General features: G+C 47.3%; 2 protein-coding genes and 1 non-coding gene across 15 annotated transcripts in view; 1 reads left to right on the forward strand and 2 right to left on the reverse strand.

Moving 5' to 3' along the window:
* Window positions 1-509: 509 nt before the first annotated feature.
* On the reverse strand, window positions 510-8,218 carry MTMR11 (myotubularin related protein 11). The gene is given in 18 exon segments (XM_010996698.3): window positions 510-1,043; window positions 1,045-1,179; window positions 1,508-1,801; window positions 2,232-2,414; window positions 2,675-2,848; window positions 3,161-3,327; window positions 3,844-3,914; window positions 4,144-4,210; window positions 4,669-4,793; window positions 4,879-4,967; window positions 5,124-5,211; window positions 5,436-5,571; window positions 5,701-5,779; window positions 6,237-6,379; window positions 6,547-6,607; window positions 6,841-6,962; window positions 7,362-7,452; window positions 7,804-8,218. Coding segments are annotated over 18 exon segments (2,142 nt in total). The 5' UTR covers window positions 7,870-8,218; the 3' UTR covers window positions 510-992.
* Window positions 8,219-10,592: 2,374 nt separating this feature from the next.
* The window catches only part of OTUD7B (OTU deubiquitinase 7B), a 49,635-nt gene continuing 33,384 nt past the window's right edge, over window positions 10,593-26,843 (reverse strand). For 10 of the 13 annotated variants that reach the window (XM_064477701.1, XM_064477706.1, XM_031436515.2 and 7 more), the window contains 9 exons: window positions 26,403-26,630; window positions 24,893-24,994; window positions 24,485-24,612; window positions 20,646-20,758; window positions 18,887-19,014; window positions 18,437-18,586; window positions 17,522-17,636; window positions 16,483-16,567; window positions 10,593-15,508 (listed from right to left, as the gene is read on the reverse strand). In XM_064477701.1, coding sequence (XP_064333771.1) covers window positions 14,306-15,508; window positions 16,483-16,567; window positions 17,522-17,636; window positions 18,437-18,586; window positions 18,887-19,014; window positions 20,646-20,758; window positions 24,485-24,612; window positions 24,893-24,994; window positions 26,403-26,630 — 2,252 coding nt within the window. In that variant the 3' untranslated portion in view covers window positions 10,593-14,305. The remainder of the gene's footprint in view (window positions 15,509-16,482; window positions 16,568-17,521; window positions 17,637-18,436; window positions 18,587-18,886; window positions 19,015-20,645; window positions 20,759-24,484; window positions 24,613-24,892; window positions 24,995-26,402; window positions 26,631-26,843) is intronic. The other 3 variants (XM_031436516.2, XM_064477705.1, XM_064477704.1) reach the window with 1 other exon arrangement.
* On the forward strand, window positions 17,805-17,877 carry TRNAP-AGG (transfer RNA proline (anticodon AGG)). The gene has a single exon. It is a non-coding gene; the product is annotated as a tRNA-Pro (tRNA).

Below are 26,843 nucleotides of genomic sequence, written 5' to 3' on the forward strand. Positions count from 1 at the left end.
GGGTCGGGGAAGAAATCCTCAACCTAATGACTCGTGGGCTGCCCTCGGGCATGGAGACAGCTGTCCACCTCGGCCCGCAGGGTTTTGGATGGATGCGGCCTCACAGCCCCGGTCTGGGCTTTGAGGTATTACGTTTTCCCTCAGGGAGGGGGTTGCGGAATGTCTGAGCTCGCCTAGTTGTCGCTGCACATGGGGCTGAGAGGAACCCGAGGCTCAAGAGGTGGTCTGTGACCAAAGCTGAAGGGTGACTGACAGTGAAGCCCAGAGGTCTCGGTCTCAGCCTCCAGGGCACACCTCGGCCCCAGCAACAATTTCAGTCTGCTTTTGCCCCATCTGCACGGGAAAGAACCCAGTTTGCCTGCAAATTCTGCAGGGCCTCAGCAGACCTATCCCTTATTTCCTTAGCAGTAATACGGTGGGCACTTCCCTCTCCTGGGTCACACCCACCCTCTGCCCACCACTCTCCTACCTAGGTTTCTTTATTCAGACACAAGAAACAATGCCAGCACTATGTATAAATACTGGGCTTTAATGAACTCTTTAAATAGGAATGTCACAACAAAAATACACAATTGGAAGAGAGAGTGTCGCCCATATCCACTCCATACCCATAGAAAACTATAAGGGAAGAAACAGAAATTGGAATTAAAGAAGCAGCAAGAGGAGGAGGAAGGAGGTCTGTAGGCCATCTTGTTGGCGCTGATAAAGGGTATCTCTGATCTCACAATTCACCAGCTCAGTATCCAAAAGGGCTGGAACTGCCCTAAAAAAAAGAGGCAGTCATATTCTGGATTGTTTTTGTTTCTTAATTCTTCAACTCACAAGAAGCTGTCCATATAGCTATACTGAGGAACAGAACAGGCCAGGGTAAGAGTTGGATAAGGTTAGCACCACCCATCTGTAATGGAAAGTCCGTGAGCTTAAGGGCTGGCGTATAAAAGCTGAGGCAGTAAGACCAGAATTAAAAAATGGGAGGATCAGACAGAACTTCCTCACCCCAGACGACCCTTGCCCATGAGAAAGGCAGGAATTTCAACGGGATTGGGAGAGAATGGTATCTGGGTCTCTTTTCTTGGAGTGACCCTCTGGAGATATTCTTGGTGTCCATTTCTTTAATAACTCCTGAAGATGGGCTAGTTCATCCTGGAGGTCAGAGATTGTGGGAGCTGAGAGGCCCATCTGGGGAGGTGAAGAGAGGCAGAGGAATATTATTGCAGCTCTTGCTGTCTGCTTCTAAGATCTGTCCATGACTTCTGGCATCTTTAATTCTTTTCCCCCTCCAACTCAGCCCTAGATTATACTTGATATAAGCCGTGAGCAGTTTCCCCACACTCCCAAACCTATCCACTTTGATACTAGCAGGAATGGTACCTCACTTCCCAGTACCCCCACCCCCACCCCAGTTCTTTGCCTTTCCAGCTTCTGGAAACATCTCGTTTCTCCTAGAACATCTTGTTCAGCAGTCAAACCCATTTTCCCACTCCCAGTCCCTGTCTTCCCTTCTCACCTGGATCTCAGGCCTTCCCCTCAGGTAGCAGCGTCTCCAGAGCCTGATCTGGGGTCCCAGATATCCAGGCAGCAGCAGCCCCGGGGGTAAAGGGCAAGCTCCCCAATGTGAGGGGAGCCCCCACTCCTGATCAGCCAGGCTTTCAGAGGAGATAGCAGGTCGAGGGAGCCAACGAGAAGAGACTGCCAGCAGGGAAGGACTGTCCCGCCAAGGACAAAGCTGATTCAGGGGGGTCAGGGCCCCTCTGGAGAAGAGCCACACAGAACTGGGGGGTCCAGGAACCATGAAGCTTGGCTGAGGGGGAAAGAGAAATCAACTGGCAACCTAGAAACCGGATGACCCTAGTTTCCCCAAACCGTCAGGAAGGAGTATGTCCATCTGCCACCCACTCAGCACTGCATGAGTGATCAAACCACAAGCCTTCCCCTGAGAACTCTATCTACTCTGCTCACTAGGCTTCACACTAGGCCTCAGGACTGATAAAAGTTGATTTTAGGGAAACATAAAAATGTGTGCATGAGACAGGAAGACTAATGAGGAGGACAGAAAAGATGCCCTTGTGATTTCTAGGGTTTCTGTCTTCCTGGGGACAGTCAGGGACTGTAAGTGACAGCTACAGAAGAGGAGTGGGGAACTCAGACCCTGTGTCTTTCTACTTCTCCCCATTCTAGTAGTTTGAGCCTATGAGAAAGTCAAAGGAATTTAGGAACCTTAAACACCTCACCTGTTGTCTAGGGAGCCAGGAATCTGGGCAGTGTTCTGGGTCATAGCCAGGATTATGGAATAGTAGTATCTGTTCATTGCTGTAGCGTAAATTCCAGTCCCAGACAGACAGCTGCAGGTTAATAGAGTTCCCAGCTGGGGGCTGGGAGTACCCTGCATTGTAGACTTGTGTGTAAGTGTTGAACTGAATGGAGGAAACAAGAAAAAGGATGGTTAAACAAAAATATAAAAATTTTCTCCCAGGTCTAGAAAGAAATCATGAAATTTTCATCTCTTACTCCAAGAATCAGATGTAGGATGAAAGTCCAGTCCTGAAAGTGAGCACCAACTTCCCCCTTTCCCATGCGCAGACCTCACTTTTCATAATCAAGACTAAACTTCAAAGAGTACTTCTTAATGGGTGTGGGGGGCGTGGAAGACAAGTCAAAAATGGAAGTCACTGACCTGTCCACTCTGCTTTCCACGCTCCCAGGGAGTATCTCTCAAGAATGTAAGGGTGTCAGGAACCCTGACGCTGTCGTGAAGAGCAAGAAGGAAAAACTCAGAGAACTCAAACTCAGCTGGAAGCTGCTGGAGGAGCTGCCAGACGCAGTCAAGGAAAAGGAGAAACACTGGGGCCTGAGAAGATGGAAATTAGGAGGTTGGAAGGGATTATGGGGACCAAAATGGGGAGGGTAACAAAATGACAGGGGATGAGGGACACAGGGACCAGGGGACACTAAGGAGGTCAGGGAACAGAAATCCCAGTTAAGGGTGGTAGGGGGTTGTGGTCATTCACTCATCTGGGTCTCCCTTCAAGCTCAGCCCAACGTCAGAACGCTTTGGACCTAATTCACCTCCAACGGGTTATAATATATAATTTTCTCATCTGCTTACTTCTTTAGTAATACCTGCTCCCTGCACCCCAATACCCTTCCCAAATACTCTCACCTCTTCACTGGCCCCAGTTCCCCCAAGTCGGGTCAAGAAGGGATGTCCAGCTGCCACCCACTCTCGCTGCACTAGTGATTGGAAGCCGAGCAGTGTTCGGGCTTCAGGGGCTGAAAGCAGCTGGACGAGTGAAGAGAGGAGGCCATTGAAATCACGATCACCGCGCTCTGGGTGATAAAGAGGGAGAAGGGACAAAGAAGGAAGGGCCAAGAAACTAGGACAGAAGAGAGTGAGAAAAGGAAAGAATAAGTGAGGGGCACAGAGAGAGAAAGTTTCGGGTAGGTAGGATTGAGAGGGCACATAGAAATGAAGAGAAAACAAAGACCTTGAATGATTCACTTCATACAGTCCACTTGGTAGAAATCCCCAGCTTCACATGTAGGAAGCAGAATCATAAATGTCAAACCAGCTTCCACCTCAACCCCAATCCCCATCCACTGATGGAAGTGCAGGAGCAGAGAGCTGAGAACCCTTCTGTGAGGGACCACAGTCTTAGTGGGGAGGCAGAGGTAGCACTGAAGGATGAGTTGGTGCTGATGGGTAGTTCCTAGCAAAACAAGAGGAGGATGCTAGCACTGGAAGGGGACAGGGAAGCTTTATAGGTCTCCCTCCCTGAGCAGAATCCAGTCAGGTGCGTAAAGGAAAAAGACAAGGAATGGAATAGATTGGCCCAAGAAACTCACCTTGAAGTACTACAGAACGAACCCTGGATGTCACTAAGACCGAGATGTCACTGGCCTTTCGAAGACAAGACCTGGAGGGGCAGGGGAGGAAGAGGAGAGGGGAACAAGAAGCCCAGAGGAAGGGAGTGAGGGGTCATGGGAGACAATAGAAGCAGATTCTCTTCTCCTTCTAAGGAGCAACGAAGAACAGTCTTCTTGGTAAACCAAGGAGAAGAGTTAATGGAAGACCATTTAGGAATCCAAGTTAACAGAAGGATGGGGAGGGATGAATTATAAATCGTGGCTAAAAAAAGGAAGTACCTGACATAGTCCAACCATCGTGTTCCTTCCAGAGCTGAGAGCCATTTATCCTCAGCTACAGATGAATCTGAGAGAGAGCAGAGGGGTCAGGAGGGCAAAGAGCTCAGGAGAACTGGGGATTCAGCATCCAGGGTTAAGAAGGGTTACTAGTCAGTGGGGTAGTGGGTGCGTAGGTCTCGGGATAGGAATGAGAAGTAACTGTAGATGGCTATGAGATTTCTACAATTAAGCTGTGGTGATGGTTGTACCACACTGTAAATACAATAGAATACATGGAAGTGCACACTTAAGATGGGTGAGGGGTAAGTTTTATGGTATATAAATTATATCTCAAGAAAGCCGTTTAAAAAAAAGAATGTGTTGGGGTCAGGAAGGCAAGAAATCAGCGAGTCTGTGGGAGATGGGAGTTGAGCAGAAAACTGGATCATGGGCCTGAAGGGGTACCATCTATAGCAGGCAAGAGGGTGAAGCAGGGTACGATCAGCAGGCCTAGGGGTGGGGGTAAGGGGCCAAAATTCATCTCACCAGGCAGGCAGAGGGCCCTCAGCCTCAGGTGGGCAAGCTGGACATCTGCGAGACCAGGCAGCTCGTCCACAGTGTCTACCAGGACAACGTCCGAATGCCCAGCCTGGAGCATCGACTCCACTGCTCTGGAGGGGAGGGAGTCAGAAAGTAAGGGAAGGTGTCTGCCTTGAACATTTAGCCCTTGATTCTTCTCACCCGCCCTCCCCTCACCTGATATCCTCCTTGTTCGGGTCGCTGGCTGTATAGAAGCCGCCACAGCGGAGAAGGTCACTGCCCCCAGGGTGATGCCAGGACAGGCGCTTCACATGGAAGAGAGAAGGATCACTGCGGGAGAAACCCAGCCTCACCCTACCCCTGCCCCTACACTGACCTCACGGGGATCCCCTCCCTCCACATCGACCCCTGACTTCCATGACCCTCTAATACCCACCCGTTACCCTGACCCTCACACTGACCGGTCCACGGCCCTGATGGAAGTGGCCAAACGCTTTCCTGATCTCACTGTCCAGGGTTCGGTGAGGGACCCAGAAGTAACGGGGGAGGCTGTGAAATTGAGAGTTACGTCACAGCTTGGCTCAGTGACCTCATTATAACGCAAAGCTGTTCTTACAAGGAAGCTACTTAGGAAGGGATCTCTCTGAGGTAAGGGGGATAGCTTTGTGGATGTCCTCGGAGACTGGAGCTTGTGGGAAGTCCTAGTTTTAGAGCATCAGAGAACTGGGGGAAGATTGGGAGGGCAGCAGGGGTGGGGGTGGACGGGGGGTCACCTGGTGGCTACGTCGAACCTCTCATTGACAGTGCTGACCCTCCAGCCCCTGGCACCCTGCTTTTTCCGCTCAGTCTCCCAGTCTTCTGACGTCTCCAGGAGGGGAATAGGTGGTTTCCTGGAGCCAGAACTCCAGCCTAGAGCAGGAGGGAGGCACAGAGGAGGAGAAAGAAGAGCCAGAGACAGCTTCTCAGCTCTTTTGTCTGCAGCCAGCCTCTGCTTTTTCAGACTCTACCCTTGCCTTACCCTAAAGCACCCTCGCTCACCGGCCTTACTCAGGGTTATCCCTGCATACTGTTGGGCTTGGCTGCTCCGAGCTCTGGCTTGGACAATGGCCATGGTCACCTGTGGAAGAAAGAACACCCCATCCTTTGGCTCAGACTGAAGAAGTGAAAAGAGGGAAATGGGGCCCAGGTGTGGTTCCACTGTCTTTGCCACCAGCAGAGAACAGTGAAGACAGTGCCCAACAAAAGGCACTTCCACGGGCCATGGGGAGCACATCTGGAACCACAGAATCACAGGATGTTCATTCCAGGAGGAATCTTAGGAATAATCTTATCCAGCCCTCCCTGTTTTTCAAAGGAAGGCACTTGCTGGCAGTTAATCTCCTGATGATTGGCAGAGCTGGGCTAGAATTCAGGCCCTTGCTCTCATAATACTCTCATTACACTGTCATTTTAGCCTCTCCTTGAGAAGCGATGGATGAGAGGGATCTTGGGAGATTGGGGGCTACAGGGCATTGCCAGGGAAAAGATCCCAAGGTTCTAAGGGGAAGGGGGTCCTTGGGTTGAAGGCCTCTTACCTGAAAGGCCTGAGGCTCTAGTCCTCCAGCCTCAAAGCCAACTCTGAGTAGCCGGAAGTCTCGGCCATGGATCAGAATCTCCTCAGGGATAAATTTAAGCAGGGACCCTGGACGGAGGAGCTGGACTCGAGACAGGCCATTCACTGAAGTCAAGAGTGAGAGAGCAGTGTAACGCTGGATCTGGGTCCCTCTGGGAGGAACTCATCCAGCCCATCCCACTCCATCCACTTAGGCTGTCCTCTGAGAGTAGAAGGGTAAGGAGGGGTTCCAGCACCCCCGGTGAGCCCCTTTGCCAAACCACCACACTTACCAGCCTCTAATCGTCCAATGTTGGCCAGGGAAAAATCATACTCACTGCTCAGGGGAGTCTCCTAGAAGAAGCACGTGACTGATGCCAAAGACATCTGAAGTCTCATTCGTTGCCCTAGTTCAGCAGCCCTCACCTCCCTAGAGGTAGCCCCCCCTGGACTATCCCGGATACTCACAAAAGACAGCCCTTAAGCATAACTCTCACTATCTCACTTCCTGTAATGTTTGTCTAAATCTTCTGGCCTCCCTTACCCACCTCCTGCTGGCTGTCCTTTCCTCTGTCCTACCATCTCACCTGACTCCGCTGCCATCCACAGGGCTGGAAGGTGACCCTCAAGTTGGTGCAGATCAGAGTTCCAGGCAATTTGGGTTCCAGCCCCTTCCTCACCCCTGGGGCCCATGCTAGGATCTGCTCCCCTGCAGGGCAAGGAGGGAAGTCAGGTCTGACTGTCTGCAGTGCTGCCCACACATCCACTCCTCTCAGACAGGAGGATCTAAAGGGGGAAGATTAAGATCCTGCCCTAACCTCACTAGAATGAAAGCTTAGGAGAGAATGTGTATTCTTTTGCTCCAGAGCCTAGAAGGCTCCTGGCACGTAGTAGGCACTCAAATATTTATTGAATAACTAAATGAGAAAAGGAGTAACGAGGTCAAAGAAGCAGAGGGACCATCAGGGTCCAAGCTCCCAGCCAGCCCTGGACAGAGAAGAGAGCAAGCCTCAGGCTGAAGCACCTTAAGCCAGGAGGAGAATACAGAGGCATCCGTGGCGAAGTTTGAAGTCTTTGGAGATCAGAAGTATTGGAAGAGCATTATTACCTGGGAGGCATCCAGAGGCCAGGCAACTGCCAAGCTGACGACTCCCGGGCTCTGGCATCCCGCTCCCCTGGACAGACTTTGGTCCAGAGAGCTGCAAAGGGTGTAGGGTTATTCCCCTTGCCTCTCCAATCCTGGGGTCTGGGGTTACTTCAGCAGCCACCTTTGAAGGCCTACCCTCATAGACTCTCAGGGGAAACAGATCAGTGGCTGCAGGGAGCTCAGGACCAGGGTTGGCAGGTACTAAAGGGAGGGGCTGGTTAATGGATAATGAGACAATGAACTTGAGACTGTGAAAAAGACCAAGCCTCCTCAACCGAGGTCGATGAGACACGCCCTCCTCCTTCTCTTCTAGATCCTTTTCTTCCCTTTTCCACCTCCACATCATCCCCACTCACACCGTCTTGCTAACGCCCTCCCACAAGCCCAAGCTGCTTCTCCTTACCCCCATCTCTGGCTCCTCCTTCTGGGGGGCGATGTTGAAACTCTGGCCCCGGCCCCCCCACCACATTTCTCTGGCTCCATCCGGTTACGGAGCGGTCAAGGGTGGGAAGCCTCGAGGATGCTCAAGCCTCTCGGGGAGAGAGACTGAATCCTGTAGTTGAGAGGAGGGAAGTCAGGGAGAGGGGCAAGGGGAGGATTCAAGGAAAAGGAGCATTTGAGGTGCACAGAGCACAAGTTGGGGTCTTTCAAAAGGTGTGCCCAGCCTGCTAGAGAAGGCTCCTCTGGAAACTTCAGTCGACTCTGGAGAGGGCGGGAGAGATGCCCAGCCCCTTAAAGGAGAATGCACACAATTTTGGAAAAGTGGAGAGGAAGTGGAGCCTGAGAAAGGTGAGGGAAAATGGGGTACTGAGATAATACCCAGATCCCCTTCTTTACCCCAATCCCAGATCCTGGTCTCTGCCTGTTCATGATCATTGAAGACCGAGGGGAGCTGTAATGCTAAGTACTAAACTGGAGTCATTTGGGCCATTTCTCGGGGCTCTCTCAGAGTTGGCTTCCCTGGGAAGCTGGGCTTTTTTTAACATCTTCTAAAAAGGGGGTGGGGTGGGGAGGGGGTAGGAGGAATGTAAAAGTAGTTCAGGCCTCCCCGACAGACCTAACAAAAGTGGTTGTGAAGAAATAAATGGAAATTGGCCCTCAGGGAATTTTTGCCTGGGGAGGCCCAAAAACTGGGGAGTGGGGGCGAGTTAGTGTTTCCGTATATCCTGAAGGGTGCCGTGGAAAAGTAAGGAGAGGAATGGAAATACCTGCGGGATGCAGACACAGGTACAGGTATGTTTACATGCAAGCTCTGGGGGCGGGGGCGGGAGGCCCCAGGAAAAGATCTTACCACTTAATCCATCAAACACACATACACACACCACCCAAGCGGAAACTAGAGCCCACTCCAGGTACCGGAGCTCTCCCAGCCCAGACACAAGATCTCCAGATTAATGATTCATGTTAAGGACTTTGAAAGCCGAGGGCTGGAAACCTCTGCTCAGCGCAACAGTCCCATTCCCCCACCCTGCACACTGCACCCCAAGAAGCAAAGGTGGGTGAGGAGGGCAACCCAAGAAGCAAAGAGGGGGGTGAGGAGGCACCAGGAGGGAAGGAAAGGAACTGTAGCTGTCGGTGACTGGGGGTAGGAATGCAAACATCTACTTTTAGCTACGATCAAGATAGGAAATAAAATACGAAGTAAGAGTTAATGAGCTGCGGTTTTATTGATTTTGAGTCTGTACAGAGGCAGCAGTCCTTAGGTGGGGGCCCCAGTTTTCCAAAGTGACACTCAACTTTCTCCTCCCAGCACACACACCCTTCCGGCCTCAGCTTTAAAAGTTCCCTGTCTTGGCTGCAGCTGTGGAAACAGTGAAAATATTGTGAGACAGGGAGTCGATCTGGAACAAAGAAGCATACACCTGCTAGGAACGTGGCCCAGAAGCCTGATTCTAGAAACTCTAAAAGCTACCAAGCTCCCCCACCCCCACCTGCATTCCATGGGCCTCAATCACTTGGGGGAAGAAAATTCTTCCCAAGGTCTGTGGCAATAGGAAGAGGTGTGTACCACAATTTAAAAATCCATTATCCACTTTTCTTCCCGCCTCCACCCTTCACTCAAAAGTGTTCTTTAATACTTTGAGGTGTAGGAGCAGCAGAGAGATACAGAAGGAAAAAACATCTGGGGAATGGGGGAGTCAGAGGCAGAAAAAAAGGGAGACTTGGATCAGCACCTAACCAGGAGTGCAAAGTGGGTAGCAGCTGGGGGTTAAGTAACAGGAGGACCACCTCTCACTGCCCCACACACACCCAGTGGAGGTTAACGGATGAAAGGAAGGGTGGATAGACAAGAGGCTGTGTCAGATTTTTCCATTTTCAGGATCCTGGTCTGGTTGCAGGTTTGTGCCAGGAGTGAAGGCTGCTGGGAGGGGCAGCTAGAGGAAGGAGGTGGAGCTGAGTGACTCACAACATGAGTCACAGATCCAGTTATAAGCACAGAAAGAGGCCAAGGTCCTCCCCACCCCCGCCCCTCGGCGCCACTGTCAGCCAGCTTCCAGTTCTGTTTGCTACCACCCCTCACCCACGTGGCCAGCAGAGGGAGGTGGCATGGAGAAAGTCTAAATGGGGAATGTCATAAATATTTTGTTAATCAACTTAAATACAGGGGGTAAAACACTGTGATTTGCAGACCCGGTATCAACAAAGTGAGAGAGACAGACTGCCTGTATGCCTCACTGGAGCTACAGTTGAAGGGCCTGGAGGGAAAAGGAAATTAGAAAAACCTGGGGTGCAAGTGATTCCAGGCCAGGAAGGGACTTCTAATTCTGTCTTCTCACCTGTGGCTGTGTGTCTGGGGCACTGACTCCTAGGAGAAAGAAGGGGTCAGAGTCCAGAGGTGTTCGAGTAACTCAGGGACAGTCACCTTTGAATCTCCTTTATTGGGAACAAAAAAAATGTGACTGGAACCTTAAGACATGTCGTTATTTAGAAAGTAGTAAGAACAACAAAAGCTAGGTCCTCATAAGTCATTCAGAACCAGCTCAGTATCAGCTCCCAAATGTACAATACAGAGTCTGCTAACTTGCTTTATTGGCCTGTGAGCTTTAGTTTCACTTGAGAAGAAACTGAGCCAAAGGGAGAGGGAGGTTGCTTCCCTCCAGGCCCTATACAGCACTGAGTTTAACACCATCCGCACTCAAAAGGGAGACTGAATCTTAAAAACAAAACAAAACAAAACAAAACAAAACAAAAAAAACTTCATATACTCTTTTATTTTGTTGGTAGAATCCAGTATGAGGGGATAACGTTTGGTTAAATCTTGTAACTCTCAATAAAACCAGAACAGATTAAGGGAGGAATGTAGAGGCCTAACCTCTAGTAGACCTGCTCCGTCAGTGGGGTAGAGAGTGGAGGGTGGAGGGGGAGCACTGTCTTAAGTCAAAAGGGGAAAAGTTAGGAACCCTGAAAATCTCCCCTCTCCAGTAAAAACCCCAGTAGGTATCCCAAATGCCCTGGATTAAAGAAACTAAGTGCACTTATTTCGGCCTGAGAGATGGTACCACCCCTCAGCTAGGGCTATGGGGTCTGCCTCCCTCTTCATCCACACACCCCTCCTTAACTAAGGAGTTGTGGCTCACTGCGTGCACATCACATACCAGTCCTCCCTTCTCCCCAGCACAGTAATTCTATAAGCTCTCCTCTTCCACCCCCTCATCCTCCCCCAATACCACAAACCAACCAGGGTCTGTTTTCATTTCCCAGGCATTATTTTTTCACCACCCTCCCGTGCCACAACCCTGTCAAAGAGTAAAGCAAAACAGACTTTACTCATCCCTACGGAAAAACATCCACTGACTCAGGGTCCCTCATCTTTAGAATGAAGAGTTTTTTTTTAAGATGCCTCAATAGTTACCTTCCCAAATTAAAAAAAAAAAAAAAATATATATATATATATATATATATTTCTTAATAAAAAGCTATAGGGCCTAAATAAAGCCCCATTTTACCATACTCACCCCTAGGCCACCTGCAGAATTTCCACCTTTTTTATTTGAAAAGAAGTCAAAAGGAATTGGGATTGGTTACTTTATAAATCAAACAAAAACAAACATGACACAAGGCTTTCGGTTTTGTTCATTTGTCCTCAGTTTTTAAAAACAAAAGTATTAACTAAAATCTAACAACAGATCATATCCAAACACAGCAGTCCAGTGGAGAATCAAAACTTTCCTGGTTTTATTCTCTGGGAAAACTCCTGGTCTGTTTCCATTCCTATTGGTCCAGGCCAAAATCCTATGATATAGATGGATGCCTCTGGGCAATCTAGGAGAGCTGTGCAAATTCAAGGTGTGAGTTTGAGCCACCTGTTGTTTGGGTGCATGTTAGGTGATAGAACTTCATAAGGTGTTGGTCTCAACAGTGTTGTTATAACCCCAGAAACAAGGTGAGGTGAGCAAGGCACTCGCTTAGGGCACAAAATTTAAGGGGTGCACAAAACCCCAGTAACCAAGATACTATTTTAATGCAGTATTTTTTGAAAATCGAAACTAATGTAAAAAAAAAAATCCACAATGAACAAAGTATCAAAATTTTAAATAAAGACAAGATTCAACCCACTTTCTCAATTCAGCTTTTCTTTTCTTTTCTTTACCCTTATCCCAGTCCTGTTGGATCCTGTCTTAAGGCTTTGATATTTTGTTCATTATGGATATTTTTTGCAATCATTTTTAAAAACACTGCATTAAAACAGTATTATCTTGATTACTGAATTTTTCAGTACCCCCTTAAGTTTTGAACCTGAGGGGAGCCCTCGTCTCATGAGTCCCAGCCCTGCCCAGAAATATATTTAAGTACCCTCCTTTGGAACCTGTCTCCTTTGACCTTGTTGCTTCCTTAACACCAGTCTATTTTCAAATAAAAGCCTAAAAATTAACAGCCACAGGAAGCGATTAAATCAACAATCGGGTTTAGAAAATAAGTGACTTTCAAGTTTGTTGAGGAGAAAGGAAACTCTAAACTGAGCAGTTCCAATGAACAGGACAGCCTTGGCTGGCTTTGTCACCAACGGGGATGACAACTTTCCCTACTGGGCAGAAGCAACACATGGCAAACATGAGCTCCCCCAACACACACACCCAGCCCAGGTCTGCCCTGGATCAGATGTGGGGACTACATTCCACAGGATGGGTTATGAGTACATACCTCAAAGGAGAAATCCAAATACAGAATGGTAGCCCCAGTTAACACTCTGGACACTTAAGTACACTTATTCCCCTTCTTCATATGCACCTAGGAGTGTATACAATTGCATAGTTGATTTTTTCCCCCCAGGAAAAAAAATTTAAAGAAAAGGGAAAATTGGCCCAGGATAGGTCCTCCAGTTTAAAGCTCTCAGAAATGGTGCTGGCCAGAGCACAGGCTGTCCAGGCTTGGGCTTTGTGCAAAATGCAAAGGAGCTCCCCCTGCTGTGTCCACAGGCCCACTCCCATCTCCTGGGGAGAAGGGACGGGTCAGGGAAAGGGGGGAAGTCCAAAAACAGATCAGCTCATTGGGAGTAGTCTGTGATCTGTGGTTACAGTTCACTAAAATATATTTCTCTAACTACCTTTTTATAAATTGCCCCCAGCCCCCACCCCAAGTTTCAACATCAGTCCTATTATAAAAAATATCTCTGCTTACAAAGTATTTTTTATTATTTTAATAAACTAACCACAGATTAAGGTCAGCTATGGCTTAACAAAAGAAGCCGGGATGTTAAGTTCATTCTCCAAAAGTAGAGAGAAAGGAGAAAGAATCACTTAAATAGGAAAAAAAAAATCATTTTTAAAAATGTTTTTGCTTGCTGGGGTCTTTTTGTTCCTTTTCCTTTAAAAAAAAAAAAAAAGTCCAAAAAATAAGTTGCTTTCTACAGAAACGCAGCAGCAGAGGATGGTAGTGCTCTATTTAGGTTTTTGGTTTTGTTTCCAACAGTCTGGCCAAAAGTCTGTCCTCCTACACCCCTCCCAAGGCGTCCTCAAACCCTAAGGTGTGGTTATTGCTAAGCAGTTAAAAAAAGATCACCTCTGCATCAATTCACCTGGAGAAAATTAAACACACACGGCTGCTCTTCTCACCACTCTCTTCCCTTCCCCAGAGGGACCTTTTTTTTTAATAAAATTAAAGTCTTAAAAATCCCTCAACCTTCTTAGCTGAGCTCAGCCCTCAAAAAGGACGAGGAAAAGATAGGGGGCAATCAATCGGCCATCTCTCAAACTAGAACAGATGACAGATGGCTGTTCAGAAGGACATAAAATTTAAGAGGAAAGATTCCCCTTTTAAGTTCCTCCCTTTCCCATCTTACTAACCTGATTCAAGCTATCCCCCTCCTAATAAGCACCCATGAGCACACATTATTGCCTTGTCTTTCCAGACCCTGCAGGAGGAAGAATTTATCCAACCCTAAGTTTCTGCCTTAATTCAAGTCAACAGCAAATCTGTCTAATTTCCCAGTTTCCCTCCACATTCCCAACTCCACCACCATGTGCTTTTTTCCAACCTAAAAGAACTTTGGTCTGTTTTTTCTTTTATTGACTGAGAACCTCCTTTGCCTGTTCCTCCCCAACACGTCTACCCACCTCCCCACCCTCACACACCAAAGCTTCCCCCTCCCCCCGACGACTTTCTCTTAGGTCCTGGGATGGACTCGAGGGGTTATGACACAGAATTACCATCCTTCCCCCCCGTGTACTTCCTCAGTCCCTTCATGTCAAGATCGGCAGAGGACCAGTGCAGCCCTCAAGGCACCATCCAGCCCTGGCCTGCTCTTGCTAGCCTGGCAGCTCCCCAGAGTATACACACTTAAAAGTCTCTAGCCAGGCTCCCACACACATGACTGCATTAGCCCCATCAACATGGGGCTGGGTCTTATGAGCCAATTAGTTGAGCTTAACTCTGTGTAGCCCCCTTGCCCACCGAGGTGTCCCCATTCAGAACCTGTGCACCAGCAGCTCCCCAGCCGGTTCACGCTCCCTTCTCCTCAGCTCTTCCCTGTAACAGCAGGAGCAGAAGTTGTTTGTCTCAGGGTGTCCATAGAAGCTGCAGTTCGGTTGTTTGCATTTGGTCTGGGTTGGGGGGAGCCCCCGGGGACCTCCAGCCCATCCATCTGGCTCAGGGGGCTCTCTGTAGCCATTGCTATAGGAATCAGCCACGCGGAAGTGGGGTGGTAACAAGGCACCCCTGTGAACGCCATCCTTGGAGTGACTGCCTGGCTCCAGAGAAGGGATGCTGTCCTGATGGGGGTGGGGTCGCCCAGGAGGGCACTGTCTGGGGAAGGTGGCATATGGTGGTAGGCTCCCCCCACATGGCCCCCCTGCCAACTGCCTCCGGGGTTCCTGGCAGTGGACTCCACCCCCCGAAGGCCGAGGGATAGTAAAGCCACCAGGGTAGCCAGTGGAAAATGCCACTGCCTTGGACTCTGCTGGAGGGGCAGCCAGCAGCTCCTCCCCACCATCTGGCTCTGGCTTTTTGGCTGGAGGAGGCCCACTCCCTACCCCTCCATTCATGATCTTTCTCTCTGCCTCCTTCTGCTTCTGCTCTGCCAGGAATCTTTCCTCAGCATCAGAAAGGTAGCGCTGGATCATCTCCTCCTGATACTGGTGACGGTGACCCATCTTCAGGGTTCCAACAAAAATAAACTTCCCCTCCCCTTGCATCGCAGTCCTCAGAAAGCTCAGGCTTTGCATCACCTCCTGGCTATACTTGCTCCCTCCATTACCAACAGACTCAGACGTGGGCTTCTCAGATACAGGCCCATCCCCAGCTGCCTCCTCCTTGCCGCCCTTCCAGCTCTTCAGTGAGTTCTTCTTCTTCTTCTCCAGTGTCTCGGTGCCACCGCTAGCCCCCGCCCCCGCCCCGCCGGGCTTAGAAGCCTTGCTGTGCATCAGGCCCCCCATGTTCTTCTTGAGCTTGCTGCCCAAGGTTTTGCCAAAGCTGCCCAGCTTGTTAGCCACAGAATCTGCTCTCTTCTTGTCCTTTTCCCGATCTCGCTTCGACTTCTCTTTCCGCTTGCTGCCCTCATTGCTGGCAGAACTGCTGCCAACTGACTCCTTGTCTGATTCCCCAGATTCGGGAGTGGACCGGGGCTCATCTCCAGCCGAGGCTGTGGGGGACTCCGGCTGGGCCAGGGGCGCCTGGAAGAGACAAGAGCATGGCTGACAGTTATCCCACAGTCTGGGTTGGGGGGAGCCCCCAGGAACCTCCAGCCCATCCATCTGGCTCACAGGGCTCCCTGTAATTAGCCATGAGGAAGAGGGTGGTAGCGAATGCTTTCCCAGAGTGACTGCCTAGTTCCAGAGAAGGGCTGCTGTCATGATGGGAGAAGGGTCCCCCAGGAAGACACTGTCCTTCCCAACTCCAGCCAGCTCTCCCGTGGGACTGGGTAAGATGTATCTAATATGTAACTTTTACCTCACTTCCTGCAATTTCACTCCCTTTTGTAATAAGGAGATATCAAAACAAAGCCTGACTGCTCTTCCAGAACAATGCGCAACTACCCAAATAAATGGCTTCTGGGTGAGGAGGGAGAACATTCTACAGACACTAGAATGTCCTTTACTGTAAGTTTCTCTATGCCCAATTCTGCCCAGAATTAATCTCAAGGAAGTCTTAAATAATCACCCCAAGTCTAACCATTCTGCATCCCCTCAACTTTTAGACATTCAGCACTGGAGTCCATCAGTTTGCCTTTGCTCCTGTGTTCCTGTTCAACGGCTAAGAGTGACACCATCAGAACCTACCAGATCAGGAGCTCTTTAAGCTATTCTGTCTCCGCTGGTCCCCAGCACGGAGATCTATGTACAGAGGGCTTGGAGCAAAGTAATGACAACCTCAAATTCACCAGAAAGTCCAGAAAACTTTTCTTGAAGACTGTGTTTTAGTGTCAGAAAGCAGAGCTTGGTTGGAGAGAAGATACAAAGGGCACTAACAGGTAGAAAGTCAGGGAAAAGTGTCTTTTGGAACTTACCTGGTATTTCCCAGTTATTCCTAACCTTGAATCATAAGCCACTGCTCAGCAGAGACTCAGAAGGAGACCACCACCACATCTCCTTGTTCCCCCAACACGGAAAGTGAGGACACGCAAGGGCGGGCGGGGAGAAGCCCTTACCTGAGCGTCTGAGGACACGGGGATCCACCTGACATTCATGTAGCTGTGCAGCAGATGCAGCTTGACCTCTAGGGACAGGATTACACTGGGAAACGGAGGGGAAAGAGAATTTAAACTTGTACTGGGACCTTTAAAAAGCCAAGGAGCATGATCCAGTTGGGGGTAGGCTGGGAGAGGGCTACCCAGCTGGGACCTCAGAGGGGGTCGGGTTTGAATTAGAGCTCCAGCAATTACTAAGCTTTATGACTCTGAGCAACTCACTTCAACCTTCCTGAAACTCACTTGGGGTTGACACTGGGTAACATCTATCCTGTAGGGCTATTGTGAAGATTAAGATAGTATTTGGGAAGGGCCCAGCACAGTGTCTGGAAAATAGGACACACTTACTAAACAGGAGCTATTATTGTTGTTGTTGTTGTTGTTGTTGTTGTTGTAAATATTACTTGGAAGGAAGGAGTTTTTGACAATTAGGTGAGAACTTACATAAAAAGTCATAAACTCTGGGTTTTTTAATCAAATGCTCTCAGTTGGATCAGTTTCAAGAGCCCAAAGAAGGAGGCACTAGGTAAGCAGTAAGGGAGGGGCTTTCATATTCATAAGCTCTTCACAGGAAGCTGAGGAGGCAGGAGGAAACCAACTTCTGGGAGGCAGGTGGCAGGAGGGGAGAACGCATTATTCTTGCTGTTTAAATTCCAGCAAGGCAAAATCCAGAGCACACTATTTTGGTCAACTGTTTAAACCCCTTCTACATGGGCTGGGAGAAGAAGTGTGATTTGATTATCTTGATTTTCTGACCACTGTCTGGGGATCCTGCAAGAACACCTGCATGTTGTAAGGAGATCCCGGGACTCCAGGCTCTTTCTCAGGGAGAAGCAGCAGCTGCGCGCTGCAGAGTCCCGCTGCCCAGCCCGCCTCCCACCTCTCCACCTTCCCAGAGACACCGGGATGTTAGGGGACTGTCTCTGCCTCCGGGCTGGGGAAAGTCCCTGGGAGATGAGACCACAGCTACAAAGCAGACGAAAGGCTAGGCCTGCCTCACCTGGCCAATCGGACATTGTCATTGTCATCTTTGCCCCACTCCCAGCCCTTTCCAGGGTCCACAGCAAAGTGCAAGGGCAGCAGCTTATGCTCTGAATCTGTAAGTGGGATCACAGCTGGGGAGGAAAAAAACACATGATCAAGGAATCTCTTGAGAGAGGAACACAACTGAACAGACTGACTTCACTAAAAAGAAGGCTGAACCACAACAAAGGTCTCTAACTAGAGCCACTTCTCAATTCTTACACGTGAATTACCTCAGCATCAAAAACTAACAGGCACGGGGAGGGTATAGCTCAGTGGTAGAGCACGTGCTTAGGATGCACAAGGTCCTGGGTTCAAGCCCCGGTACCTCCATTAAAAAATAAATACATTAAAATAAAAATAAATAAATAAATAAATAAATAAATAATGTTCCTAGTTTCCTCCCAAAACAACAACAAAATTTAAAGAAAAGAAAAGAAAACAAATAAAAACTAACAGGCAGGTTTTCCCTTACTACCAGCACACAATTCAGGCCACTGATCTTCACAACTTCCCACCAGTCAGCCAGCCGGCCAGTCAGCACCCATGATGTTCTTGCCAGTTAATGCAGATTCGGGGAATTTAAAGTCATTACTAAGACAAATATATTAAGACCTTCATTTGGAAGCTTCTATGACCTTAATATATAAGCTTTTTATTGCAGAGCAGGGAACAGGGAATACAGGCTATTGTGTTATCCCCAAACACAATTTTTTAAAATTTTAAAACCCCAGTATATCATCTTACAGCTTAGGAAAACTGTATCAACATGCTTGTCTGGGCTTCCATGTCACTTAATTCTTTCCTCCTACACTCTGCCTCATTTCAGTTCTTCCAAGTGAAAATAAAGCAGACCAAAAGACACCAGAGACACAGACACTGCATCCCACACCTTGTTCCTTGGCATTCTCCTTGTGCTCCATGGACACCAGTGCAGAAAAGTGGGCCTGATCGTAGGCGAGCACCAGAGGGGAGCGGTGACACTGGCTGGCTGGGGCCTCCAAGGGCAGATAGATTCCCCCAAAAGGAATAGGGGCAAATGCTGCAGGAAACCATGGAGATGATTATTAAGGTTATATTCTTGCCTAGTAGGACACTGCCCCACCCCACTCTGCCAGTGGAGCCCTTTCATTCCAACCCACGTGTAATAATTCCTTCCTAGAAGTCTCGTTCAGTAACCCCAGCTGCTTCACTCTGAATCTCTTGAGAATTTTGCATTGTTCTAACTTATACCTTGTTTTTTCCCCAAGAGTCTACATATCCCCTTTCCTGCCCTCCTCCCAGTGCTTAGCCCAAGGCTCTGCAGACAGGGATGCTCAGGGTACAATGAGGACTGACTCACCTTCCCCTCCGGAGTCCCTCAGCATGGTGTCTGCCACGACGACTATGGGCCTCCTGAGCACATGAGCAAGGACGAAGACGTGGAATTCTTCTAGGCTCTCGTACACAGGCTCTTCTGAACTCTCCACCCTAGAGTTGGAGGAGGGGAGAGAGTGGAAGGGGTGCAGTGGAAGGGGGAGGGAAGAAAACAAAACAAGAGACCCCTGAAGACCAGTTCTGCAAAGAGGAAAAAAAGAAATGCCTTTCCATTTTTTCCAGTCTTAAGGCTGCCATCGACGTAGCTGATTATCTTATGCTACCATGGCTGTTCCTACTCCCGTTTCACAGATGAGGAATCCAAGAATAGCAATGTGAAGGCTCTGGGGATAAAGCAGCGTCAGGAATTGGGAAGTAATTCCTCTCTTCATACTCATCATGTTCAACCATCTTCCCCTTCTCTTCATCCAGTAGCTCAACACCCAAGAACTGTGTAGCCTCATCCTGCTGACTGTACCCAGCACAACCACCCACACCCCACACGCATCATGTCCTACCCCTCCCAAAAGAGAAACTAAAAATCCCTCCTTCTGTGTTCCCTTACTTCAAGAACAGCCTCACCCGTCTACGTCGCAGCCTGATCAGAAACCTGAAGTATTTACTGTTCTTTATGTCTCATCTTCAGTTAATCACCTGGCTTGACCAAGTCCCTCTCTTAAGCGGCTCCTGCACCTGTCTCCTCTGGCCTATCGCGAACCACCACTCCTCACACCCACGGCCCCTCCTTCCCGGATTACTACTTCAGTGTGTCCAAATACAGCAGTGCTCCTGTCACCCGCATACTCACGATTCAGTGGCTTCCTGCCCCCTAAACCAATGTTATTCAACCCTCGATGCTTGCCACAAATGCAGATTTCTGGGCCTTACCTCTGTCCAACTCAACTGGACTTCCTTAGGGTGCAGGTCCAGAGTCTGCATTTTAAACTATCTCCCAGATTATTCTTATACACAATAAAGTTTGGACAGGTTATAATTTTTAACTTTTTACTATAGAAAAATTATAAATTTTAAACATATCTAAAACTAGAAAGAATATTATACTTACCTCTCATGTATCCATCACCCAGCCTCATCAATTATGAACACATGGTCAATCTAGTTTCACCTAGACCTTGATATATTTCCCTAGGGATCAGCTCCCACCATACCAGATTATTTTTGAAGAAAATCCTAGATATCATATCATTACATCATGAATATCTGTTTCTATCTCTAAAAAATAAAGAACTCCTTTTTAAAACAACTACAATATCATCAATATCACACATTAAAAACTTAACAGTAATCAAACATGTAGACGTCATTCACATTTCCCCAACTGTCTTATAAATGTCCACACATTCCAACAGGTTGATGTGTCTCTTAAGCATCCTTTTCCTTTTTTATTATCCTTGCCTTTATTTATTGAGGAAACCAGGTCATTTGTCCTGCAGTTTCCCAAAGTCTGGAGAATACAATTTTAATTCCATAGCATTGTACAAGAGAAATCTTAGCGTGGCCCCCAGAAGTCTGCACTGCCTCATCTATCATTGTGCACCATGCACTCTGTATTCTGGCAGTAACTGAACTGCCCGTAGTTCCTAGAACATGCCACACTGTTACCCCGTTCTGTGCCCTTGCCATGGCTTCTCTCTCTCTTTCTAATATCCTGTTAGCACAGAGCTCTTTGGACACTGAGGACTCAGCAAAGATAATTTCCTGCTCCTCCACTTAGACATACTTACCCACCACAATTGGCTCCGTTGGTTCCGAGATGCATGCGGGGTTCACTTGAGGCAAGCTTGATCAGCTCATTCCATTCCTTCTGCCACTCATCCTCTGTGTATACCAGTCCTGACTGTGTGAAAGATGAGCAGGGGACAGCAAGCAATTAGAGGCTAGATTCAAGAGACAATAGCCATTCCAACTCATTCACGTTACCCCACTCCCTACTCTCTTAGCACCTGGCGTACAACTTGCACTACAAAGTCAAATCTCTCTCCCTTTTATAGTCAAGAGCCATGAAAGAAGAGTCTATGGCCTTTTCCCGCTCCTTTCTGACCCGTTGCAGTCTAGCTTCCGTCTCTGCCCTCTAGCCTTCGCCCCCACCCCCACACACCACTTCACCTAACTAGCAAAAGACAATGACCTTGTCATTGCCAAATTCAGTGGACTCTTCAGTGCTTATCTTTCTTAGCTTCCATGTGGTGTTTGATCTCCTCTTTAAACTTTCTTCTCCTTCAGCCTGCACAACCTTCTTTCTCCTACCTCTCTCAACTCTGTTGACCTCAGAAATACTGAAGCTGTGTCAGTGATGTTAGCCTTGGTCCCGTCTGGGTTATCTCTTCTACCACTGTCATCTCATCTACTGCTGTCTATATGCTCAGGACTCTAACATCTTCCTCTCTGCCCAGACTTCCTCTGAACTTCTGTGTTCACATCCAGCTGCCTACTGATGACAGCCACCGCCTATGACTACCTCAGACTTGATCTGGTCAAAACTGGACTTCCACCTCTTCTAAAACCCGCTCTTCCTACATCTCTACCTTAGTGAACACCACTATCACCAAACACCCAACTAGAAGCCGGGATTTATCTAAGACTCCTCTCCTTTCACCCATCCCACATCTGGATCCCTTTAGTCAACAATTATTAAGCACAAACTACTGTAATGGACCCTTAACTGGTTTTACTACTTCCAGTCATACATTCTTATGATCCATTTTCTACTATGCTATCAAAGATTTTTCTAAAATTAAAATCTGATGATGTTAGCTTCCTGATACAAGTTCTTTTAAGAATTGTCATTGCCTATTAGATACAGTTCAAACTCCTTAAGCATAGCATACAGAGTCCACTTCCTGGCCCCAACCCACCTCTCTGATTCAACATTTAATTAGCTGTAGCTCCTTGAATGCACCATGTTGTTTCATACTTCTGAGTCTTGTCTACGTTGTTCCTTCTGCTTAGAGCAGCCCACTCCATATTCACCTGGAGAATAATTTCTCAACTGTCAGGAAAGACAACTCCTCTATGAAGGTCTTCCTAAATCTCCCTGATAGATCGACCACTCACTCCTTTCTTTGTGTCCTCCCTCCTCAACTGCTATATGGATTTCTACCACGGAAGTCACAACCTGTTCCGTTTTGGCAATTATGTATTTACATGTCCATCTCTTCCTACTACTCTTAAGAACCAGCACGGTGTCTTATGCACTACGCCCAGCACCTGCTGTGTGACCAGTAATTAAAACACACATACTGAGTGAAACTATAGTTTTTATCAAAAAAGAGGAAGAAGTGGTACAAACAATCTTATAATATCATATAGGCTTTAGGATGTGTATGATTTGGAAGAAAATCTACCTTATTATTTACATTTGACCTACATAAGTGTTAAAATGAGTTTATACTTAAAACACACACTGACAGAGTAGAAAAAAAACACACTGGAAACATGAGAAGTTTCAGAAACAAATTTAACAGGAATTAAAGAGCTGCTGTGAGCACATTTTACTTTAATCATTTAAAAAATGACAGCTATTTTCAGTTTGTAAAATGCTATCACAAACTTTTTCAACTAAAAATAAAAACAATGCACTGGTTACGTATGAGGTGCTCTGGTCTCTCTGATAAATGATACACATTCACGAGGATCCATCCCCCTCATCCTCCCACGAATGTTTGCTTCCTATTTTTACAAGCACAGCCACGAGGTGGTGCACCCTTCTAGGCTGAAAGTGCTCTTACTAGGTTTTACCACCATTTTCAACAACAAAAGGAGGCCTGAGAAATCAAAACCAATTTAGTTTGGTGTTTGGTGCTGGCTAAAAGTAGCTCTCCAGTCCTTCACCCCCTCCTCTGACTCCCACGCTGGGATATAATACTATGAATGGTCTGAGCTAAAACAATTATCTGGTTTCCACTTAGAACTTCCAATGTGCTGAGCAAAAGGAGTAAAAAGATTGTTCCTTGCACAGCGACTATTCTCTATGCATGTATTTCCCCTTGGGGACTTTGAGAGGGAATAGGTGGCTGACCAAGAATAGAGCTTGGATATTTCTGGGTCTCCAGGCTAAATACCATCATAACCTAACCCCACCTTTAAAAGAATAACTATCGTAGCCTGACTGCTGGCATCGGGCCCACCTATTCTCTGACTGCTGCTGTCACTTCTGGCTGGCACGCTCTGGTCTGGCCTTTTCTTGTCTCGGAAGTGGTCAAATCTAAGGTTCAGGTACAGTGTGAATTCAACAGAGAAGAAGGCAAACTCTAGGCTGGCTCTCACTCAGGCAAAAAAAGCTCTCCACGCAGTCCAGCTCAGCTCACCAGGGAGCTGGGGGTTTGGCGAGTCAGTAAAGAATGCTGTTTACTTGGCCTTGCCCCTGGGCATTTATTTCCCTCAGGAATCTTCTGGGGCAGACTGGCTGATCAAAGACAGGATTCTGATCTTAATATCATCCTTATTTTAACAACTGAGTTCTTTGTTTTTGAGAAAGAAATATAATACATTCTACTTCCATATTTTAAATCTTCAAGGCAAAAAATTCTAATAACTGAAACAAAAAGAAATCTCTTAGTTCTATATTATGGCCAGCTATTATAGAGCAATAAAAAGGTGGGGGGACGATGGGAAGAAAGAGGAAAGTTTCTCAAGAGATAGTCCCACATTAATGCCAGAGACGCCCAGCTATACACATGGCAAAGAGCAGCTATACACGAAGAGCAGGAGAGAAACAGAGAAGACAGAGAACCAGGGCAAAAGGAAACAGGGAGACTCATTATCATTATGTAACTGTATAATGTCATCATTAAAGGGAAGGGAATCGGCAAACTTTCTCTGTGAAGGGCCAGGCAGTACATCTTTTACACTTTCTTGGGCCACATGCAACTCTATTCTGCTGCTGGAGCAGGAAAGCACTTACATAAACATAAACATGTAAATGAATGAAGGGGGTGCTGTGTTCCAATAAAACTTTTTTTTTTTTTAACAAAAACAGTTGGGATTTTACCCACAAGTCATATTTTGTCCAGCCTCTGGACAGAGATGGAAAGTACAAATAGTTCATTGTTAGTTTCTTATACAGAAGCAGCCTCAACATTTGCTAACCATTCAGACTCATGCCTTTAAAAGTTTTTTACAAACAAACTGAATATATGAAAAACAAATGGTATATATGGCAAAAAATTTTTAAGCATTTGCATTTCTGTAAGAGTTAAAAATGTAATAAGTCCTTAAAAACTGGCCTAGCCTTATTATAAGCAAAAAACAATATAAAAATTCTTTGAACACATACTTTGTTTTGCAAAAGATTGCCACTAAAGGCTTAGTGAGAGCCTATCAGGTGGAAAAGCACAGTGTCAGATGTCCCCTCTACAGCTCTCGGCTTCCCCACACCCGTTCTCACAACTGTCTCAGGAGGCATGTGCCCTGTGGTGCTAGCTGCATTTTAGACAACCTCCAGGACTATAAAAGGAGTAACACTGACTTAAGCACCTAAGTAGGAGACACTTCCTACCGCTAGCCCTGGCCACTTTCCCGGGTAACTGGAGAAAGCAAGGTGCTCCCACCCAAGCTCCCTCACCTCTTTATTCTGCTGAGTTTGCTGCCACCTCCAGCGCCGTTTTAATGCTTCCTTCTCAGCCCCCTTCTCCATCAGTGCATACAGAGCTTTCCGCAGCATCAAGTCCCGATCATGGAAACCCCACATCCCTGTGGCAGGAAAACATAATGATAAGACACCTTCCCTTGACTCAGTTCCACTTACTGATTATGATACACACCCTGACATGAAGGAAATCAGGCTGAAGCCCAGGTTCAAAGAAACTCCCTGCTGTGACCTGGGGGAAAGGTAATTAAGAAAGAAAAGACATTCCTACTCGGGAGGTTCAGAACCTCCTGATCAAGGTTGGCTGGATCAAGTCCTGCACATGAGATTTAACCGTATTGCTTCCTTTCTATGAGGGAACAAAGGACCACTTGCAAGACTCACCAAGAGAGGCGGCATGCAGAAGGCAGTTTCCATCTCCAGTAGTTGCCAAAGGAAGGAGTCTCTGACAGGTGGGGTCCACACTCACCCACCAGTTCAAACGCCCTACAGAAACAAGAGGAAAAGGAGAAAAGCATATTATCCACAAAGCTCCTCCCACTTCCCTATTTCTAAAACAGACTCCAAATTTACCTCCTCGGAATAAAACCATCACTCTATTACTCTATGTATCTTCTTCACTTACATCTGCTTCATCAGAATTTGGGGAGCCCAAGTGCTTAGATCAGTGGTCCTTAAGTGGGGACAATTTTGTCCCCAAAGGAACACTTGGCAACATCTGGAATTATGTCTGGTTGTCACAGCTGGTGAGGGGATGTTTCTGGCATCTAGTGGGTAGAAGCCAGGAAGGCAGCTTACACAACAAAGAATGATCTGGTCTTAGGTGTCAACAGCACTAAGTTTGAACAACCCTGGGTTGGATGATGAGGCCAAGGTCGTAGGTTGAAATCTGTGTTGGCTACTTGGTCTGGCTCTGATTCCTTCACTCTGGTCAGTAGACCAGCAAATACTGTAGCAACAAAAATCAGCATAAATCCATCACCAGTAAAAGAAAAACAATTCAAAGCCTGTGTTCAAAGGGTCATGCAAGTATCATCTGCATATGCAACAGTGAGCATGTCAGCATGGATCTGGTGTGACTTTAAAGACATGAGCAGTAAGACAGAGCACTTAAAACACCCAAGAAAGTAAGTCTCAATTCTGTAGATATCCCACAATTGCTAATCCATTATTTACATAAGGAAAATATTTTAAGAATGCTTAAAAGTTTTCTTGAATTACTGAAAAGTCTACTGAAACAAAAACTGGTCTGTAATCATACCTGCCAAATAAACTGCTTACTACTTAAAAAATTATAAACAGATGCACATGGTTAGAATAGAAGGGTACAAAATGAAAAATAAAAGCTTCCTTCCGTGCCCCCACCTCCCACCCCTCAGTCCTTCCACAAGAATTTTTTAATACCTTATGAGCTTTTCCAGAAATCCCAGCTGCCTCACCCCATCATATTAACTAATTATAACAATAACTTAAGACAAATATAACTGTAAAAGTAAATAAATCTTTTGGGAAAGGTTCAAATAAACAAACATGACTTGGATTAACCACCGCCGCACATCACTGACAGCGCTGGTTCTTTCTGTTCCCAAGGGTCTTCCAGAGCCAATTATAATTCATCTGTATTTTTTCTTCATGTATTGATTTTTAGGTATTGATTCCTAGGTGTATTTCTGGTTTTCCTTCTAACAAATGGGAAATTTCCAGAGGAAAGCGTCTAATTTACGTCTTTTCTGTAACTTGAAGAAGCACCTAGCTCAGTGCACGTTTATCTGCCTGACTGTGGAGTCTGGATGCGATCGGACCAAAGGCTTGGACTGGAAGCCGCCAGCCACGCCCGGCCCCTCCGCATGGCTGTGCATAGGTGGAGAGCGTGGGAAAGGAAGTGCTCACTGACCTGCCTGTTCCAAGGCAACAAGCATGGACTGCTCAATGAGGTCTCTCTCTATGAAGCTGCGGAAGTCTTCGTTGTACACAGTGAGATCTGGAAGCTGGAAGGCACAGATGGGCATTTCCAGGGGGTGCTCACTGCTCCCCCCACCCCCACCACTGGAGGAGACATGGGACCGGGCCAGGGAAACAATGCTGGAGCTGGCGTGGGAGATGCCCCTAGACAGGCGTTTTTCTGCAATGAGAAATGGAGTCACCTTAGAACATATACAACCCACTCAGAGAACTTTCCACTCACGTGGTGACGGTTACCTCTAGACAAGGTTTCTGGTCAGGGAAAAGCTGTGAGTCTAACTGGCTACCAAATTTCACGACCCTCTTTCTCAAGCCAAATACAACTGAAGAAACACAGAAAGTGGTATTTTCACAGGCACTCACATTAGCACCA

This window comes from Camelus dromedarius, chromosome 23 (assembly GCF_036321535.1).
Source record: "Camelus dromedarius isolate mCamDro1 chromosome 23, mCamDro1.pat, whole genome shotgun sequence".
Taxonomy (NCBI): domain Eukaryota; kingdom Metazoa; phylum Chordata; class Mammalia; order Artiodactyla; family Camelidae; genus Camelus; species Camelus dromedarius.